The sequence below is a fragment of the Brachyistius frenatus genome, unplaced genomic scaffold (assembly GCF_029030835.1).
Source record: "Brachyistius frenatus isolate BFR_SWC_R1_liver_20210118 unplaced genomic scaffold, ASM2903083v1 Contig_63, whole genome shotgun sequence".
NCBI classification, from domain to species: domain Eukaryota; kingdom Metazoa; phylum Chordata; class Actinopteri; family Embiotocidae; genus Brachyistius; species Brachyistius frenatus.
This window is the reverse complement of record NW_027210662.1, coordinates 778,809-798,640: the sequence shown is the minus strand read 5'-3', so window position 1 is coordinate 798,640 and position 19,832 is coordinate 778,809. Positions and strand designations below refer to the sequence as shown.

Genomic DNA, 19,832 nt, shown 5'->3' with positions numbered 1-19,832 from the left:
ATGGTCACCAGTGCGTTATTCTTAGTCTGACTCCACAAGACTATCGCTCACAGCTTCTTTTTTTGCTGTGATTGTAGTCTGGAAACCCTGTTCGTATGAAAGTTTTCTCAGCTGCTCTGAAGGGCGGACGGATCAGCGACCAGTGGTGACGTCTGGTGACATTCAAATCAAGTTTCAAGTTTCCAAATGTAGCTCCAACAATGGCACCAGTGGTAGAGCTCATGGGAGCCATTCAAACAGTTGTACCAACGCTAGCGAATATCGGTATTCAGACAGATTGGTAACATTTCAAACAGATTGTGCTGTGATTTTCTGATCTGATCCAATCCTGAGCAGCTGTCTCTGTTTTTTTAGGCTGATAAAGTAGAACAGGTCGTTCCATCTGTGCTGTACCGGTCCGGGGGACAGACCTCAACCCCAGGTCAACACAATGAGAAGGAAATCAACACAAATCCTGTTTACTCGCCACCTCACAATGTGATACAATAAACACATTTCCCCCCTTTTCCCTCAATGAACAACAGCACAATCGAGTTGTTTCAATGAAATACAGCTTTTGTAGCCATAAAACTTTTTTCTTTTATTAATATTTAATATTCACAACACATGCTGACCTGGGATATGACGGTCAGTGTCATAAAGTCAATAAACAGATACCACTGAATGACCCTGGTGAAGAGTTTGGGTGAGATTCGGGTCAAACTGGGAACCAGTCAGTGTGAAAGTCGTGTTTTGGTTTACACATCAAGTGGGACACCACACCATCTGTTTATTTGATTATGATACCAAACAGCCATCTACAAAGTGTAAAGTCAACAAAATGGTCCAATACAGGAAGCATCATTTCTGCTTCATCAAGTCATAAATCTTGATCTTGATACTACTCCCTTATATTGCTAAATACAACAATGTAGAAATTCTCTAATCCAAGTATAATTTTCTTCCACTATGTCCTTCAAAATAAAAGTACTCTCACTGAGGAAACATCCCGAGTTTAATCCAAATTTTAACTTTAATTTTCAACACTTCCGGTCCTACTTCAGTTTTTACATCGAACTGATGATCATCATCCATTGAACGACTGATTTACATTTGGATTATCAGTGAAAGTATGTCAATTAAAAAAAGAAACAAAGAATGCTGCATGAAATCAAGCTATCCTTTAAAGTGCTCAAATTAATTGACTGATTGAGCTAAAATCCATGAGGGTTAATAGCCTAACAGCCAAAGCTGCTTATGAGCTTATTGTGTTAAAGGTAACCAGACTGAGACATTAGCATGACAATACCCATATAAGTATTGCCCTAATCTTATTATAGTCGTGTTATCGTTGTGTGTGTAAACAGATCGGTTTGAATGTCGGTTTCACACATTTCATTCATTCAGTGTGACCTCCACCTCGTCGTCTCTGTCAGTCATCCTGCGCTCTGTCTGCCCTCAGGCTTTCAACGTCTGCTTGCTGTTTTTTCACCACTCCGGCAGATGTTTTACCTGTAACCTCTTGGCAGTGTCTCTGCATGTCAATCTGTGGTTTATTAAACAAATGAGGACCTGGAGCTGTTGAAAGAGACAGTTAGCACCTACATGTGAGTATTTATAAACTCAACTGTTTTTCAGTTTGGACAGACGATAATGGGATAACATGATGTTCCTTTATTTTATTACAAATGAAAAAAAAAAAAAAAAAAAGTCCACGTCTTCCGCCTGTCCTTCTCTGGTGAACACATCTGTCTTGAGATGTCATGCAGCAGTTTATAACACAGGCTTTCTGTCATGGATTCGCTGTCTTCAAGCCCAAATAAAACTATTTTTCTCAAACTTGACAAACCTCCTTCCATACATGAACAACATCACAACACAGTAATCACAGTGACGCCTGTGACCAATAAACTGAGCTTTAAATCAAACGTTCCCTTGTTATTTAGTAGTTTGGTTTAACACAATCACAAGGCACAAAACTTTGTTTTAAGGTTAAAGAAATAATTTACCAAATGTTTATATCCATTTTGGGAAGAAATTGTCAACTAAAACTAATGTTAATCATTTAAAAAGGCTTCAGGGATCTCAAGATGAGGAATATCTTTCATAGTAACCATTGGGTTTTTTTGGGGGTTTTTTGGCCTGTGCATTTCATTCAAGTTTTCCCTGCAAATATCAGCATGCAATTTAATTTCTTACTAATGATAGAAAATCTGATTTCAGAAGGAAACAGTTCACACTGGTCCTTACATCTCTAAAAGTGAGGATATTTGGAACCTGGACTACTGACCTCAGTTAGACAATGCAAAACTACACAAACACGTGATATCAGTGTGTCTTGTTTACCTGTGCATGAAAGCCATTAGCTGTGTGAATCTGTTGAGACTCTGTTCACCAACCACCTGATGGGAATCCGTGTTGGTGCTGCTGACTCTGCAGGTCGGCTGAGTGAAGACTTGCGTGAGTCGCTGTCAGCATTTATTTATCAGTGTAGAAGATCCTAACTGCCAACAGGCTGGTTCCCAGCCTGTGTCAGCTTGTGATGCCCAGATACAGGAGTGCAGGACTGATGTGGGTCTTCAAAGATAAGCTATTAAATTGATGTTTCTAGAGTCATGCCAAATCTGGGCAACGTTTGTGTCTATTTATATATACTGAAGGACTCCTAATATCCAATACATTTCTATCAACTTAGATGTATTCAGTGTGTCTTCTTAACCTTTATTCTCCATCTTCATCTCAAACATTATTCAGACGTAACTAACTGATATTTTTACACTGCTTTCCAGTGAAGAGGATACATCACTTGGCAGATTGCCAAAATAAATGTTTCACTTTTCTACATTTATGTTTTAGGTGCTTGTTGCTCAACTGTAAGTGTCAGATGATTTTGTGCTTTACTTAGTGAATAGCAAAATAGCAAAAAATGTGCAGCAAGTTGCAGAAAAACAGAGTTACTTTGTAAAATGCTGTATAATTGAATATACAAAACTGCATCATACTTTATCAGCACAGGAAATTATTTTGAGTTGTTTTGGAGGGTCTTTGATGCCTTAAAAATGTGAGTTCACTAAATGTAGGCTGATTACTTATTTCAAAGTAATCTTGTGACTTTTGGAAACATAAAAGTGACAAAAACAAGTTAAGTGACTATTATGATGTTGAACCAACTGTTCAGACACACATACAGACTCTCAGTTTTATGAGTAGTTTCTGTCATTCACATGAAGAACTTACAGCTACTGAAATCATTTTGTACCAGAAACAGTACAAAGACAACTTGTGAGGTTGCTCCTCAGCAGTTTATCAAATTAAGTATACAGCTGGAGGGACTGAATTTATTGCTAACTTTTATAATGGTGTGCATTGTTTCTGTTTCTGAAAGGAAACAGTCAGGCTGAAATCTAATATCTATGTATGTAAGGTCTCTTCATAAATCCTTCTGGAGAACAGTGTGTGCTGTGAAGTGCACTGATATGCTTGTTTTGTCTTTTAAAACATGTAATTCGGTTAGTTGAGTGAACTCACAGCTCTTTCAAGTTACAAGACTCCAAGTCAGAACAACTCATACTCATAATAATTTATATTTACAGCACATTATTGATGAGTAAATACTCTTGCTGTCATTATGTTTTAATTGGTTGTTTCTTCAAGGAGAAGTCTTTACAAACTATTCCTTAGCTAAGAGTTAGCATGTCAGATTTATTCTGCAAACTGAAGTAAATCAAACAACCAACAAAGTCAAAGCAAACTGTTTTATTTACTTTAAGACTTGTTTATTTTGACAGTTTAGGACTTAAATGAAAAGCTGAAATGTCTCACTGTATTTACTAACTTATCTTTACAGATTTTTTTTTATGAACTGTATGCAATAGCCTAGTAATTATAACTGTCTGCAGTTTTAACTCTAACGGAAATATGCTGGTTTTGTTTCTTAAAAAACGTAATTTGACGAGTTGAGTGAACTCTTATGTTAAAAGAGTTCAAATCAGAACAACTCTCAACTTAAAATTAAAACAAAACATCTTAAATTGAAATACAATAAAACTTTCATATTTACACGGAGTTAACCAATAAATATTGTTTCAACTAAATTGCTATATGATGTTTTAGAGTGTAGGTTCCCAGACTTTTCAGACCATGTATTACTAATGCACCAAACCAAGCCTAAAGTAGCACTGCTCACTGCAGATATCCAACATTTCCTTTCATGACATAAAATGATTTACCCACATAACAGCCCAAGAAAAGCTGAAAACCAAAAATCGCTCTGCGGCTCAACTGCAGATTCCAACTCTTCCTCAGGATTGAAAAGTTGGTTTGACCTGTTTCAGGTGTCACTTGATGCCTTCAACTGTTTTTCAGGACCTTTTAGCTATTCCACTCATTCTACTTGATAAAGTCTGACTGAGGTGTCTCTGACTCCGGCTGCTTCAAGTTAACGTGCAATATTGGCCATAATGCCACCTTTCCCTATAGCCTACTTAATGAATGAACACTCATTTCACACCGTTTTAATGGCATGTGCATAAACAATAACTGATGCCTGTAATACAAATAAATAAACAATAATTTGTGTGTTTCGAGGTTCTGCCTACCACTAGGTGGCGCCTTGCGTATCACTGGATTCACTAATGGAGCCTAGTTAAATTAAGTGTTCAAAATACTGTAGGCTATTTTAAATGTCTCATGCATTTACTGAATTTGAAATTTTCCTTTTAAGTAAACGTGTAAAACTATTCTTGATAAACATAAAATAAAGTTTAAAGAAGTCATTTAGCTGACATTTTATTCCTATAAAGTAAATTTGAGTAAATAAAAATGACCAACCAGTCACAGCACCGTTTTTATTTTCTGTGTAATGTAATGTGTAGACTCGTGCAGTTCACGACTTAAATTCAAAGCTAAAATGCTTTTTTTAAAAAATTTTAAAAATTTTTTTTACTAAACTATTTATCCTCTATTTTGTTTTTGTTTTTGGCAGCTTAAGTTACTTGTTAAATGCTGGATGAACACAGCTGGACTGCTGATCCAGAAGTGTTAATTAACCCCTCACTACGTGGGAAAACCTCTCGGGGAAACAAAAACAAACTTCCCTGCTATCTCTTCATCAAGTAGTACAGCTTGTGTCTGTCTGGGGACCAACTACATGTGATTTTTCGTGTGTCCGTGGAAGAAGAACGCCCCTCGGTGCGCAGCAGCGGATGGAGGACGTGCGTCCCTTCAGATCATTTCCAACTCGGGACCTGAAGTGACAACATCTCATGCTCGGAGTCCAGACGCGCTTTTGCTTTTCCTCTCTGTGGATCTACTCAAGGATGAACTGAAAGGGTTTATATTTTTACCTGTCCAAGTGGAAGACACACTATCGGATCTATGAAAAAACCCACGTGGATTTGTACAATCATTTTAAACCAGAAGGAATGCATATTTTGTTTGTGAAACTAACTTTCTTGTCGTGGCTGATAGGACTAACACGAGGTGAGTGGCGGGGACCTCTGTAGTTTTCTGCCTCACTAAGAGAAGGAACTCTACTTTTGTACTTGTATACAGAGTCTGATTTGAACTTGTTGCATTCACTTCTTAAACGGATGTGTCGAAACGCCTTTGTCCTGCAGGTTTACCGAAGTTGGCTGCAGATGTGCAGGAATCAAGTTAACTTTTAGGATTTCCTGCACCTGTTGGCGTTGTAATAAAAATGTCTTTTTTCACCAGCCAACTGCTCTTCTGGACCAATTTGGTCATTTTTCATTGCACAGGCAGTTGGTGTGCATTTGCCCAGCAAACTCTCAATTTTTTTCTCATTCGTATGTAAACGCATGCCTTTGCAGTTTGGATTCAGAACAGTGTGGTTTTTTTTTTTCAAAGCTGTGTTAGTCCCCAAATGGCACATTGTTTTTGGAACAGCTGTAGAGAAGAGCATGCTGCTACCAAACCTGTGTTATGTCCCCTTTTTAACCACAAAACTCCACTTTAAGGTGGCAAGTCACACTTTGACTTCACATTTAGGGAGTAATACATGTGTCATTTAACATTCCTCTCAGAGAAAGTAATATTTGGAAGATATCTTTGTTGCATCTCCAGGAAGGAGGGCTGTTATGTAAATCATTTCTGAGTTTTAGTGAAGTACACATGTATTAAAACTTTGTGTTGCAGGTCTAAGATGCTCCATGCCCACGGAGTTATGCTTGAACCAGGGGAGATGTGAATCAACTCAAGATGGCAATGGAGAGTGCAAGTAAGTGTAACATCTGCATCGGTCTTTGTAACCGATGCATTATGACCAAAATGTGAGTTGGAAATGTGGGATTGTGGAATCTGAAATGTCTCTTGAGAGTTTAGGTTGACATGTGAGGGCTCTGAAGGGCGGCACGCTCACGCCACTGCTGCTATTTCAGGGAGGCAAATGGTCAGAGAGCTGACAGAAATGAGTGGACATTGATGAGGACAGGGGTCACTGTGTGTGAGAGCGAGTGTGTGTGTGTATGTGTGTGTGTGTGTGTGTGTGTGTGTGTGTGTGTGTGTGTGTGTGTGTGTGTGTGTGTGTGTGTGTGTGTGTGTGTGTGTGTGTTTGTGCCACCACACTCTCTCCTCTACAGCCAAACTCTCGCAGCCCTAAATCTTGTTTTTCTTTTCTTTCACGGAGCGACAGCTGGGTTTGCCAGAAGCTCGGTGACCATTGTTCTCTGCTGCGATTAATTCTGTGTGACTAATGTGGGTGAGGCTTCCCAGAGAGACCCTCAAACCCTGTCCTCCTACCACCCCCTCCTCTCTCCTGGGATTTTGTCCCCTCCTCAATGGCCCTCAGTGCTCTCTCTCTTTCTCTCATTTCCCTGGACAGATGGCTAGATGTTTTTTAACCCGCTAAAAATGGGGACACGTTCTGCATTTTGTCCCATGAGTTTTCTATTTGGAGATGTTTTCAGCTCATTTAAACCAACAAGGTCCTACTCTGCCCGGAGCTCTTTTTTTTAAACAACAATAGCCTCCTTTGCCCTTGGCTCTGGTTCCACCCTGGCATAAGCAGGACCAGCCAGTGTCCCCTTACCGTCGCAGAGCTTGCTGATGATTGGGCTGACCGGGTCACAGCTTCGGGACTGCGAGACCTGGGCAGTCATCCTGGCCCCCCGCCACATCTTAATTTGGTCTTGCTGTGTATTCACCCCTCACTCACCCCCCCCCCCCCCTCCTCTCTGGGCCACAAAGCCAGCATTGTGCCCTTGCAGTGTCCTCCTCCCCAGACTTCTCCAATTAAACATGGAGATGGGCATCCTCGTGGGTTTGAAAAGGATTGAGCGGGCACACTGGGCTGAGTGTGCGATTGTGTGTTTCAGTGTTACTCTCTCATTGTGGTAGTTGTTACTGTGCCACCAGAGGGAAAATGATCAAGTTCAGAGGTTCCACAAGATCGGGCAGATTGTCTAAAACTATGGCATTTTAATCATGTTAGGCTTAATTGATGAGAAAGTGTTCAACTAAACCCATTAACAAGCCACAAGTTACTGCTTTGGATCCCGTTTCATTACAGTTGGGAACTTGATCTTTTTCCTAAAAGTGACTCCTTGTGGTTTACTGGGTTTAGTGTTTTGTCTTGTATCCAGCTCCATTTTGAAATCTCGCTGTGTTAAAGGCAAGATACATTATGTGCAGAAATTGTTCCTGTTGTATGTCATTAGCAAAACCTTTAAAGCTACATTGAAGGGTACCATGAATTCTCTGTGGCAAAAAGTTGCATGTGCTTCAAGATGTGGAACTTGACAAGAGAGATAAATAGATGGCCAGAATCAATTATGTATACATACTCAGATTTTCAGTTCTATGTATTATGTTGGCTAAATTGTTGGATAGATCTCGGCATGATGTGACCAAAAACACTGTTCCTTGGACAACACATGATTTCCCTTTAAATACACAAGTCTTCAACCTGAGTCAAGATCATTTTCTCAGACCTAAAAAGGTCCTCCACAACCATGAAACACAAAATATAACTCTACTCAACGAAGATAATTTACCAGTAAACTGATTTTCAAAGTGAACAAGTTCAAGAGATTGTAACAAACCAGCTTCTTGTTTCTGTTTCCAGCTCCTAAACTCAGTGAGGTTCACTAACATCACTCTTTTTACATGAACTTCCTGCGAGCATTCTCCAAGATCGATGACTTCCATAGTCAGTGCACTGATGCTGTATCAGCTGGCAGTATCAGGACATGAAGAGTAAGAAATATCTGAAGCCAGGTGGATCCTGTTTCAGGTGTTTAAGGTCTGACAGTGTTGAGGTCATTATGTGTATACACTATTTACCATCAGTTAACTGATGACAATATCCTGCTTGAGCTGGTTTGGAATGAAGGCTGTTTCCTCATGAAAGCATGCAGAGAGAATTTTTTTTCTCCTGAGCTTCTCTTCATTCTTGACAGAATTACTATCGTGTTTCACATCAATCAAACAGCCTCCGCTCTCTAACTCAATTGTTATGTCGAGGTCAAGTAAGTGGTATTGGATTCTTCAGTTTTATATAGTCTGTCAAAGATGCCTACTTGACATGCCATACCACAAATACCATCTCCTCATCATATCTGGCCTGGCCCAATGACACCCTGACTGAAGTTTATCTCTTTCGAGCCTCGAGGAGGCCTGTCATTTACTGTAGAGGCTTGGCAGCAGCAGAAGGGCTCGAAGGAGTCGAGCCAATCCAGACCAGGAAAAATAACTCAGAGATTCCAGTGGCACAATGACCGGAGTTAAAGCAGCTCGCAGCAGAGCTTCTCTCTGCTCGGACAGATGAGAGATGTCGGGCCGGATGAAGGACGCGGAAGGATGCTGCTGAGAGATCACATACCTTCATCATTAGTTAGTCAGAGTGATGAAATAATGGCAGGGAGTTTTGACAGTGTTGATGGTGGAGTGATGTGATGAGGTGTCGTTTCTTAGAATGTAGGTTTGTGTAGGAGGATGAAGGAGAGTAGTTGAGGCAAAGATTGGAAGGATGCAAACATACTGCAGGACTGACAGATAAATGAGCTGGCTCTGGTCCCAATTCAAAAACAACTTCAGATTACAGAGTTGTTATCGCATTCGGGCTTTGATAAAGTTATGTTTATTTAAGGTTGACTCTTGATCTTGTATATATCATTATGACCAAATAATATCATTCCCATTAACAGGTTTCAGTTGTTTCAGACAGTGTTGATCACTGATTTAAATTGATTCAGATGTTATCGAGATGGATTTGTTTGCATGCCGTCGTAACTCAAGTTGGAATAGATTTGTCAAACTACTGATATCTGAAAATGAAGTTCCTTTCTTAACATTGAAGCCAAAGAGAAGCAGACGTCCTCAAAGTGAACGGCGGTCATTCACTGAAACTGTGAGAGCTTTAATCCGTCTGTTAGTATCTGATGATTTGTTGTTTGAGTGAATGTTCCCTCAGATAACAAGCAGAGTCATTAATTCCTTGCTGGTATGTGCGACTGCTACAGTATCCATCCACTTCAATGAAAGTGAGCCCTTGTCTCTCCGGTTCTGGGCATTCTTCAATGGCACCTCTGTTTGCTCCGGTCAGATGAGTCTATCTTAACCTCCCCCACACGCTCTACACTGCACCCCCCCTGCACCTCTATTCAGAGTCAGGAAACAGCCTCGGAGTGGCCCGGGGGAAGAAAAGGTGCCGCATCTGATCATATCATCACACAACGAGAAGCACATAGTGCAAGGCTTTTATACGGCCACTGCCGCCAGTGTTGGGTTCCCTTTGGCGAGAGTCCGGCTGGTGAGAGGTGAGCTGTGGCTGAATGAAGCGACTTGGTGGTGGGGAAGCTCAGTGCCGGGGATTAGTGACATATGAGCCTCCCTGTTTGGCATATGCCAAGAAAAATCACGTAAACTTTGATCACAGGCGAAGCGGACTGACAAGTCAGCATGCGTGTCTGTGAGACAAAAATGTTTTGCATACTCCAAACCGCACTTCCTCATTTATTTTCTTCTCTTTCAGCCAGACCACCTGTCTGTGGTTGTAGTATAACAACTGAGAGGGACACGCACTCCCACACTGCAGCATGCTCCATAATGCCCATGATTACTTGTGGTTTTGCCCATTCAGCTCCACACAGGAACGGATTGACTTTGTCTGCCAGGTGTACTTTTGGCATTCAGTCGCTCTCACTGCACTGAGACAAACTGACTCACAGGATATTCAGGAGAAAGTAGTGTGATGCCTGTGTAGTGAAAACAGAGCAGTTTGTTCAGTTAAGCAGCCATGCAGATTGTAAGGCTGATAGCAATCAATGTGTCTGTTGCAAAACCTCAAGCTATATTAGCTCCAACACTTACCCACACATGACAACTAGTAGTGTTTGAGCCAGGATTGTTTGGAAGTGGATGAATTTAATATTGCTCGAGTATAAGATGACCTAGTATTGTTTTTGATTAAACTAAAGCAGAGTTTTAACCTGTGCAGGGAGAGACGCGTGATTTGGAATTAAAATTGTACCTATTCTCAGAGTCATTGCTCAGGCTGGATACCGCATGTTGATACTTTTTCAGCACCAACCCAATTCCTTCAGTAGCATCGAGAAATGCCTTTTCAGTCTGTCCCTAATTTGTGTGTACCCATACGGGAACAATTATGAATGATACCCACCACCAACAATTGCTAAAATCTTCAGACATAATATTTGCTGATGTGTGACCATAACTTCCCAAGGATGTCACTATCTCTGATGTCCATTACAAATAAAAGTCCATAAATCTGCTTGGATTTAACAGAAAAAGAAGCTTTGTGAAACGTCCGAACCTACCTGAGAATCAACATTTTGTTCAAAACATCATGTAGGATACAATGAACAGGCATTATTTCCTGCTCTGATTCAAACCCTGAAGACGGCATGTAACATTAACAACCTGAGGGTCCGGTTGCACCGTCAGCTCCTCCTTCAGACACCCGTGAAGCCTTTAAGTGGTTCCCAGCCTCGTAAAGTAGGCAGTGGCAGAAGTCATTAGAGCTACTACGACGCTGAAGACGTGCACACACACACACACACACACACACACACACACACACACACACACACACACACACACACACACACACACACACACACACACACACACACACACACACACACACACTGACTGTTTGGTTCCATGGGGAGCTGGCTCTTTCCCATGGGCTGTGTCCATAATGCTCCCAAATAAACAGGGTGTCTAATGAAGGCTGCCAGATGTGGGCCGGTCAGGTCAGCTCTCCTGTACGATTAGAGAGGAAGGAACAAGAGGATGGACGTAAGGATAGGGCAGGCAGTGGAGCGTTTCCCCCTGTAATTTCTGAAGCCAATTGGGATTCGGTGGAAACTTTGGTTTCAATTCCACAACAAACAACAAACCCGGGTTTCTGTGCCAGGTTTGGTTTTAGTGAAGGAGCTATTTTTATTTCAATAGCCTCGATTTGTGTGCTTGAAACTGGATTTTACGCTCGTATCTTAATGTTGATTTTCTGCAGCGGTGGTGGCAGAGCTGTCACTGTGATTCGCTGCTGGGAAAACACAAGAGAGGGAATGAAAGAGAGAGGGAAGAGTGGAGGAGAGGAGGAGGGGATAGAGGGTCCCTTGGGCAGCGCTTTTAAAACAGATCAGACAAGACTAAAGGGGACTTAGCCGAGGCACAGGACCAAACAGCCAGGAAATGAGAGCGGGTGGTGGCGAGACGGGTGGGATGAGGCGAGCGGGAGTCAGAGGTACAAACATGCCCCACTAACAGTTTGACTCCTGGCTAAAAGCTGTTTGTCACCGACGAGTCTGGAGACATGACATAAAATAGTCTGTTTCGACATCCTCTCTGAAATCTGTAAAAGTCTTGACTCAAGACTTGATGCACGAGCAGTCCAGGCAGGTTTCAGACAAACCCTGAGGTCAGTCAAACTTATATGAAAGAGACAATTTCCAAAAATGTGTATTGTACCTCCTAGAGGTGTCACGGTGGTCATGTACCAGGAAAGCTAGGACCTGCTTTCACCCTTACAGTCTATATTTCCTGTCTGCCCATCTATTATATACAAGCTGAAATAATTTATAGATTGAATATTTTGACCTTCAAATAATACATCATTATAGAAAACATGGCAAACAATATAGTTTGAACTTCACAATTTTCTGTGATCATAAACTAAATGTCTTTGGAGTTTTGAAAAAAGCACAATTTATTAATATTTTTTTAAAAATCAGCAGATTATGAAACTTATAGTTACGGTTTTCCAGTACAACGGGGAGTTATCAGCATTTTAGTGGCCTTCACTTCTGATTTTACCTCCATATTATCTCTTTTAGACAATCTGGCTTGTTTACAACCTTCTTGATTGACACTTGTGTTTCTTACTCAATCAAACATTGCTGTAGCAGCTCACAGATCGTAGGAATTACTGTACTGATGAAAGCGTTATCATAATCGTTAGAATTGATGACTGAAGCCTTAAGTTAGAATTTTCCTTTAACTTGCACCGTAATCATGTGTCATGTGTGCCGGTGCTTCTCTGAAACCTGAACAAAAAAAAAAACTGTAAACACAGGATGCTTTTAAAGTATTCCTAATTATGATGTTTACAGAAATGGAGCCAGACACCGAGTCTGTCTCTCACAAAGCTTTAGTCTGCACAATAATTGAATAAATGCACAACCTAATTCACTTAAGCTCCTCAAAAAGCATAGAAAGTGAGGCCCATCCAGCTGCCAAAATCTCTGTTCTCATTTGAGGTTTTTATTTGTATACAGCGCACATGTGCAGCCTACATATTACACGTTCCCATCTGTGTGCGACCTCGGAAAGATGGCAGATGGCAGATTGGCCCGACACTGAGGAAAACCCCTTCAGAGTGACGCCTGGCCAAGGGTCAGATGTCACCGCAACATCTGCTGCAGGCTCGAGCCACCGCCCGGCCCTGTTATGCATCCCATCAGAGGCGCAGACCTGTTGCCACGGGCGACTGCGGCAGCAAGTGAAGAAGAGACGGCGCAGAAGTGAGCGCCGAGGAGAACAATGAGGGCTACTGGGCAGGCACGACAGGGAAGATAATAACAGTATCGGCCTTACCGCAGAGATAATTCCGCTGCTCTCCTGCCGTTATACGATACCTCCCAAACACCTGATATTTGCTCAGCTTCTGATTTGTGCCCCTCTTTTCATGTCTTCTTTATTTACCTTTCCAGCAGCCCAATTTACCTGCTGCTGTTGAGATTACCGTGCTCTCCGGGCCGGCAGATCTCTCTTGTTGAAGCAGCTGCTTTGCTCTGTTTGTTTTGAAAACAAGACTCCATAAAAGAGTCGTTGAATATCTTTTGTCTCATCCACCTTTTTCATACGTTTGAGCTCTTATCGAGGCAGTTAAAGACTGACGCCTGTAAAAGCTGTTTTGTGCTGAGTGTTTACTTGACGGGCTATCACCAAAGTAAAGAGCAAACTGTTAGCATTCTTTGCCTCGCGTGTGCTACAGTTGACTTACTGTGAGCGCCTCAGCCCGAGTGTGTTTGGACAGAGCATCCGCGTGCTCCGAGGTAAATGTGCAGAGGCTCTCTCTGTTTGTCTTTCAGGCCTCGGTGTGAGACGCTGGACTGTTTTGCGAGGGAAGATACCAGTTTTAAAGGTGGTGCGAGTTTTTTCAGGGAAGCATAAAGTGAGGCTGCCAGCGAGCCTCTGTTGGGGTTTCTCAGGTTGAGAATCAGGACGGGAGACTCTTCAGAGTAAACAACAAAATTCCTGCTGAACTGGCAGCCCCCTTTCTGCCCGTCTCCCCTTCAAAACCCAACCAAACCAGTTCCAGTTTCCTTTCTTTCACGCTCCTTTTGTGCGTCCCACTGCTCGTGGTGTGTGTTTTGGATTTTAAGCTTTTCTTCTGCTTTAACCTCCAACGTCGCACGCAGGCCACTCAAAAGTTGCAGAGCAGCTTGGAAGGAAGTTTTGGGGGAGCGAGCAGCTGAGACTTATAAATCTAAATGCGGTGACCTACAAATGAAAGAAAGGGGTTTGAGTGAAGTTGGGGTTTTGGAGGGAAAGAAGGTGCACATAGGGGAGCGAGCAGATGCCAGCAACCGGCTCTTGAGAGCAAGTGAGGGCAGTAATGAGGAAAAAAAAGGGGGTAAAATTCAGGAAGAAGGAGCCGTATATAATGAAGGAAGATTCAGAGAAATATTTTATGGAGGCAGAGAGGGAGCAAAGAGGAGGGGAAGGAGAGGAGAGAAGAGGTGCAACAGCTGAATACGCCCCGGCCTGTGGTCAGCTCTGAATGGGGAGGAAAAACAATGGGCCCACTCATCCTTCGCTCTCTCGCTCTCTCCTCATTTCTCTGCTAAGTGTTTAGAAGAGTGAGGAGGCAGGGGGGGGGGGGGGCTTTAGACATCAACTCTGCAAAAAATGTCCAAAAAGTTCTTTAACTATGCAATTTTAAGACAAGTTTTCATGTTTTACTACTTCTAAATAATTATTTTACATCTGTGATCCAGCTTTATGATAAGATGAAAAGTGTAACTCTAAAAATGTGTAATTCACAAGTTAATAAGGTTATTTTTTATACAGTTCACACCCATTGCCTCTATCCAGGCTTGAGGACAGTCGTAGGATCAGGGTGCCACGGAGAGGAAAGGAGGCAGAGCGGTGGGGATGTGAAGGTGGAGGGGGGTCGGGGGGGGGGGGGGGTTGGACTGGCTGGGGCAGCAGCTGCTGTCTCCTCATTAACATGCGCACCTGCTCCCTGCGGCCTTTTTCCAGCGAGCTCGTGTGGCGCCTCACGACCTCAGCACCCGCCACCGCTGGGGCTTAACTGGACGGGCCTTCTAGCAGCCAGATCGGCTGCTTCTCACACACACATCACCCCTCCTCCATGAAACACACACATACTTCTACTGTCCTCCGCGGGACTGGATAGAGATGCTCAGACACTATGTAAAAGAAGTTTCATAGGTTTGAGTGTGAAGCTGTTTAAGTTGAACTGCAGCACTTTGCAGGCATGTCTGGAGAAGAACTATCTGAAGAACACATAAGAGGTTGTTGCAGATTAATCTGATTTGGCCAAAATGTAATTCAATTGTCATCAAATCATATTAGTAAAGTAGTTTCAACCCTTATGCCTCTCTGTGTGGAACTCTTTCGGATGAATAAGATCATACTGACTGAATGTAATTTGTTTTCTTAAAACAGTGACAGAGAAACTGTTTAATGTGTCAATCCCTGATTCAGTCACTATTAGAGTCAGTCTTGACCCTGAGTTTGCCTTAATGTCTCATAGCTGGATGTTGAAGTTTCAGTTTCTCGAGTGTCACCCTTTACTGCCAATAGCACAGCTTTACTATAATGAACTGTCATTAACTGTAATAAGGGCAAAAAGTATTGAGTTTCAAAGTCGACATCTCATTAGATCTGGACTTTATGCAAAGAAAAATATGGGACATGAACTTTCTGGTAAATTCATGACTCATGGTGGTTGTTTTCAGTTTCATAATGAAAAGTTGGCACAATGTTTTAACAGATGAAAAAGCCTCAGTTTCCTTCTCACTGTATCTATATTATTGTGAAAGTGTCTTTGCCAGGACTTTTTCTTTGTATAAATGAAGGTTGTGATGTTCAAAGGTGTCATATGTTGCAGTTTATAAAGCTGAAGTTATTAGCCATTTAATTACTCATGTAATTACTTAATGACCGAATGCTGCTGTGATCTGAGGCTGAGTGACAGACAGTCAAGGTACCACTCTCGGCTCTCGACGTGGTGACATGCCACCACTCACTGCTCCTGTTTATGCAGCAGGCAGCGTAGCATGTGATGTTTTCTTTTGCTTGCCACAGTCCTAAAGCAGCCTAATCCCCTGAGAGGGAGACCCTGTCTAAACACACGCCAGAGGGGCCACAGCACCCCCCCCCCCCCACACACACACACACACATACATCACGCACGCTGGACGCCCTGGGAATGTTTGGGGACACGGTCCTACCAGCCCCTCAGGGCTGACAGACTCGCTGGCTCTGGTCAGGTATTTGACAGTGACTTTGGGTTTTCATGTCACGAGAAGGCCGCTTTGATGTCGGCAGGATATTTTATGCACAAAATTAAACACAACAATAGTCAAAGAAAACTGCTTTGTCAAGTACATGAAGGAAAAAAATGACAAAGCCCCAGAAATTTTGATGTGTAGACATTCCTGGTGTTATTTCCGTCTGCACAGGAATTCACTTTCTAGAAATCTTTTATGTTCCTTGACGGAGGCCGCGCCACAGTCTCCTCCGTTTCATCCTCTGCCCATCTCTTGTCTGATGCTCGAGTAAATCCTCTCTGGGGAGGGAAGAATAACGAGCGCAGAGATGGTGGCATGGTGCTTTGAAGTTGCCATAATGTTGGCTTGCAGCTCAAACACTGTGGCATAGATGCTGCCTTGTCCTCGGGATGAATGAGTGCTGACAAAAGGGTCAAAGCGAGCACATTTCGGCGCTGAGAGCTGCTAAAGGGTGCTGTGATGGCTGCTTCTCTTGTGTCTCAACTCTTGGAAAGGACGGATTAGGAACAAGAAGTCCAAATATCGTAGATGTTTTTTCTTCTTCTTCTTCTTCTCTTCTGCAGTGCTTTTGAGAAGATTCTTTGTTTTTGTAATGACCAGGCCTCGCTGGCCACCCAGTGTTGTTGACAACAGTATTGAATGTCTGAAGGTGATGAGTATTCATTAGGAGCATTAGGATGGTCTGAGGTAGCCGGTCTGAAGTGGGTATTGGACATCAGTGCTTTTTCGGTACTAAGTGAAATAAAAATGTCTGAAATGATGTCAGTAAATGTGCATTGTTTGCTTATTTAATTACATTACCTTTGCTCATTCAGAAGGCAAAGGTATCTCATGGGCATCATTTTGTTCAATTGTACTGGTTCAAGGTGAAATTTTGGACTGTTTGGAGCACTGGTCGAACACCATCCATTTAATTTAGAAATACACTGATTAAAAACAGAGAAAAGCAGCATGTCTTCGTTTTCTTGCGTAATCTTCTCGTCGATCTGTGTGTAAAACTCTGCACGCTGTCTAGGTGTGTGTGTGTGTGTGTGTGTGTGTGTGTGTGTGTGTGTGTGTGTGTGTGTGTGTGTGTGTGTGTGTGTGTGTGTGTGTGTGTGTGTGTGTGTGTGTGTGTGTGTGTGTGTGAATGCCCTGTGTGTGTGGCCTTTTTGTTGCGTATCCTCAGGGGACGACCCTTCAGCTCCTCTCATTGTAATTGGAAATGTGTGAATGTGCCTCTGTGATCTGCTGCTCTCTCTCTCTGGGAACTGGTCCGCTGGGGTCCGAGCGGCGTTTATGACTCAGACACAACCTGTGAGAAACATCACAGGAGTTTGACCCCCCTCCTCCTCCTCCCCTCTGCTCAGACCCCTCTGTTTTACAGCCTCAAACACATTGTTCACAGGGGGTGACGGCAGAAAGACGAATGTCCCGTTTAAAGCATACTTTCTCATGGCCGTGTTGCCGTGTTGTAAAAACAGTGAGGCAGGACCCTCTTTTAAAATAAATGGATCGTTAGTCGTATTGGAAAAGGCTTTTACCCGAGCAGCTGATTTATAAGCAAAGGAGGGACCTTTGCTAGTCCGAAGTATTGTATTAGCCTTGTGAACTCTTGACTGGATGGATAAAAATAGAGTTTGGAAATTCCCCTTTGACTGGTCCCACTCTTTGTAATGCAAATGCTAAATGAGGAAAATAAATAAAGAATGGACATTTATTAGTGGACCAATAAGTCTTGATGACAGGTGTTTATTTAATGATTAGTAACTTGGTGGTATTCATGATACAATTGTGGTTCTACATAGTATTTTGTTTGATAGTTACTCAAAGGGGTAAAATAATTATCAGATTTTTCTGTATTATAATAATTCCTACTGATCTGAGTTGGGCTGGGCAATAAATTAAACTTATCAAATTACTGACAATGTGAATCAAAATCTAATCTGTGTTTTTTCTTGAAGAAAACATGTACTTTTTAATTAATCCTTTAAAATGTAACATGAGAAAGTAAATTTTATGGACTCAAAAACCTATACCTGCATGTATTTTGGTCAAAATGAATGTGACGGCATATCTTGACATACATGTGTGATCATATCAAACATACATGCTACATATGTGGTACCGAATGACTATTTTTCAATACTCGATAGGATCAACAATTTGGTCGGTGTCAATAAAGTATCAAAGTTTGGTACCTATCCCTAGAGGCAAGGACTATTTGCATATTAATGGAACTGCGGTTACTGAATGAAGGCAAAGTTACTATTGAGCCACTTTAACGTGTTTGGGGATTTTTTTTTCTTGGTAAAAACTTGTGTGATTTCAATGAACTGAGATGACTATTTGGGGTTCAATCAATGCCAGGAGATGAACTTTAACGACGGCTGCTCACCGCCCCCTCTTCCTCTCTCCAGGTGCCGGGACGGATACTTAGGAAACAGGTGCCAGTTTCATGACCCATGCACCAACTCGCAATGCCTGAACGGCGGCACGTGTCACGGCTTCTCCAAGGGGAACACGGTGGACTTCAGCTGCACCTGTAAACTGGGCTACTCCGATCGCCGCTGCATGACGCCCATCAACAATGCCTGCGTCAACTCACTGTGTCGCAACGGAGGCACCTGCGAGCTCGAGACTCTCCAGATGTATAAGTGCCGCTGCCCCCCTGGATGGTCAGGTAACACACAACAGATGATTTTACATCATAGTTTGAAGTGGAACTCTGTTTTAAAAGATAATTTGAGGGGATGAAAACATTATTCTGACATTATGAACCCAAGTAAAAAATTTGAGACGTTTCTGTCTCATGATGTAACATCTCTGTTCCCTCAGGTAAATACTGCCATGTGGCCGACCCGTGTGCCTCGAATCCGTGTGCCAACGGCGGACAGTGCTCCATCATCGATACCCAATACATCTGTACCTGCATACCCTTCTTCTCTGGAAAGACCTGCAAACAGGACGTCAACGAGTGCGACGCCAACCGGTCGCCTTGCAAGAACGGCGGCGTGTGTGTCAACGAGGTCGGCGGCTACCGATGCCAGTGTTCGCAGGAGTACACGGGAAAGCACTGCGAGAGCCGCTACCTGCCCTGCAGCCCATCGCCCTGCCTCAATGGAGGCACCTGCATCCAGAAGGGAGAGACTAGTTACGAATGTTCCTGTGTGCCAGGTAACTTTAAGGACTGTACATTTGAATAATGGTGGAGGAGCTTCATTACGGTGTGATAATCTGCTATAGAATTTCTTTTCATGGGCTGGTCACTCCACTATTTAAATCCATGTGGATTTTTGGCATCAGGTTCAACTTTGGTCATCTTTTACCTGGAACCTTGAGCCATTGAGGGAAGGGAAAGCAGGAGAGTTCAAAATGGATGAAGCTATTAGTGGTTGTTCAGTTATGAGAAGCAGCCAATGTTAGATTTATGAGTTTAAGTACACTGTGTGAATTTATTTATTCCAACATTGACCTCCCTTCGTCTGGTAGACATATATTCTAGCTTTGCCTGCTTTGACTGCACCTCATCTGCTTTTATCTGCTAGTTTTTCTGCTGTTCGCACCATAACATCTAATCTCACAGCACAACACAGTTTTATCTTTAAAGCTCTGGAGCCTGGTAGCAACGTGTTCTTCTGCTCCTTATGTTGTTTAATGCCAGTTCGCAGACAACTTTTAGATGCATTACCGCCAGCTTCTAACAGGAGTAATGCATTTCAACCAGGCGCCACTAAAAACAAGGGAAATAAGGAAGGACAACAGTCGCATTTACTAATACATTTTTATTTTATTTTATTGATTATTCAAGTCCCACCCCTAGTTAGTAACCAAAGTAACCAGCTT

General features: G+C 42.5%; 1 protein-coding gene across 1 annotated transcript in view; it reads left to right on the top strand.

Moving 5' to 3' along the window:
• Window positions 1-5,229: 5,229 nt before the first annotated feature.
• LOC138625524 (neurogenic locus notch homolog protein 1-like) overlaps window positions 5,230-19,832 on the top strand; it is a 45,453-nt gene continuing 30,850 nt past the window's right edge. Inside the window, exons 1-4 of the mRNA XM_069706505.1 lie at window positions 5,230-5,460; window positions 6,136-6,217; window positions 18,407-18,669; window positions 18,825-19,163. Coding sequence (XP_069562606.1) covers window positions 5,403-5,460; window positions 6,136-6,217; window positions 18,407-18,669; window positions 18,825-19,163 — 742 coding nt within the window. The 5' untranslated portion in view covers window positions 5,230-5,402. The remainder of the gene's footprint in view (window positions 5,461-6,135; window positions 6,218-18,406; window positions 18,670-18,824; window positions 19,164-19,832) is intronic.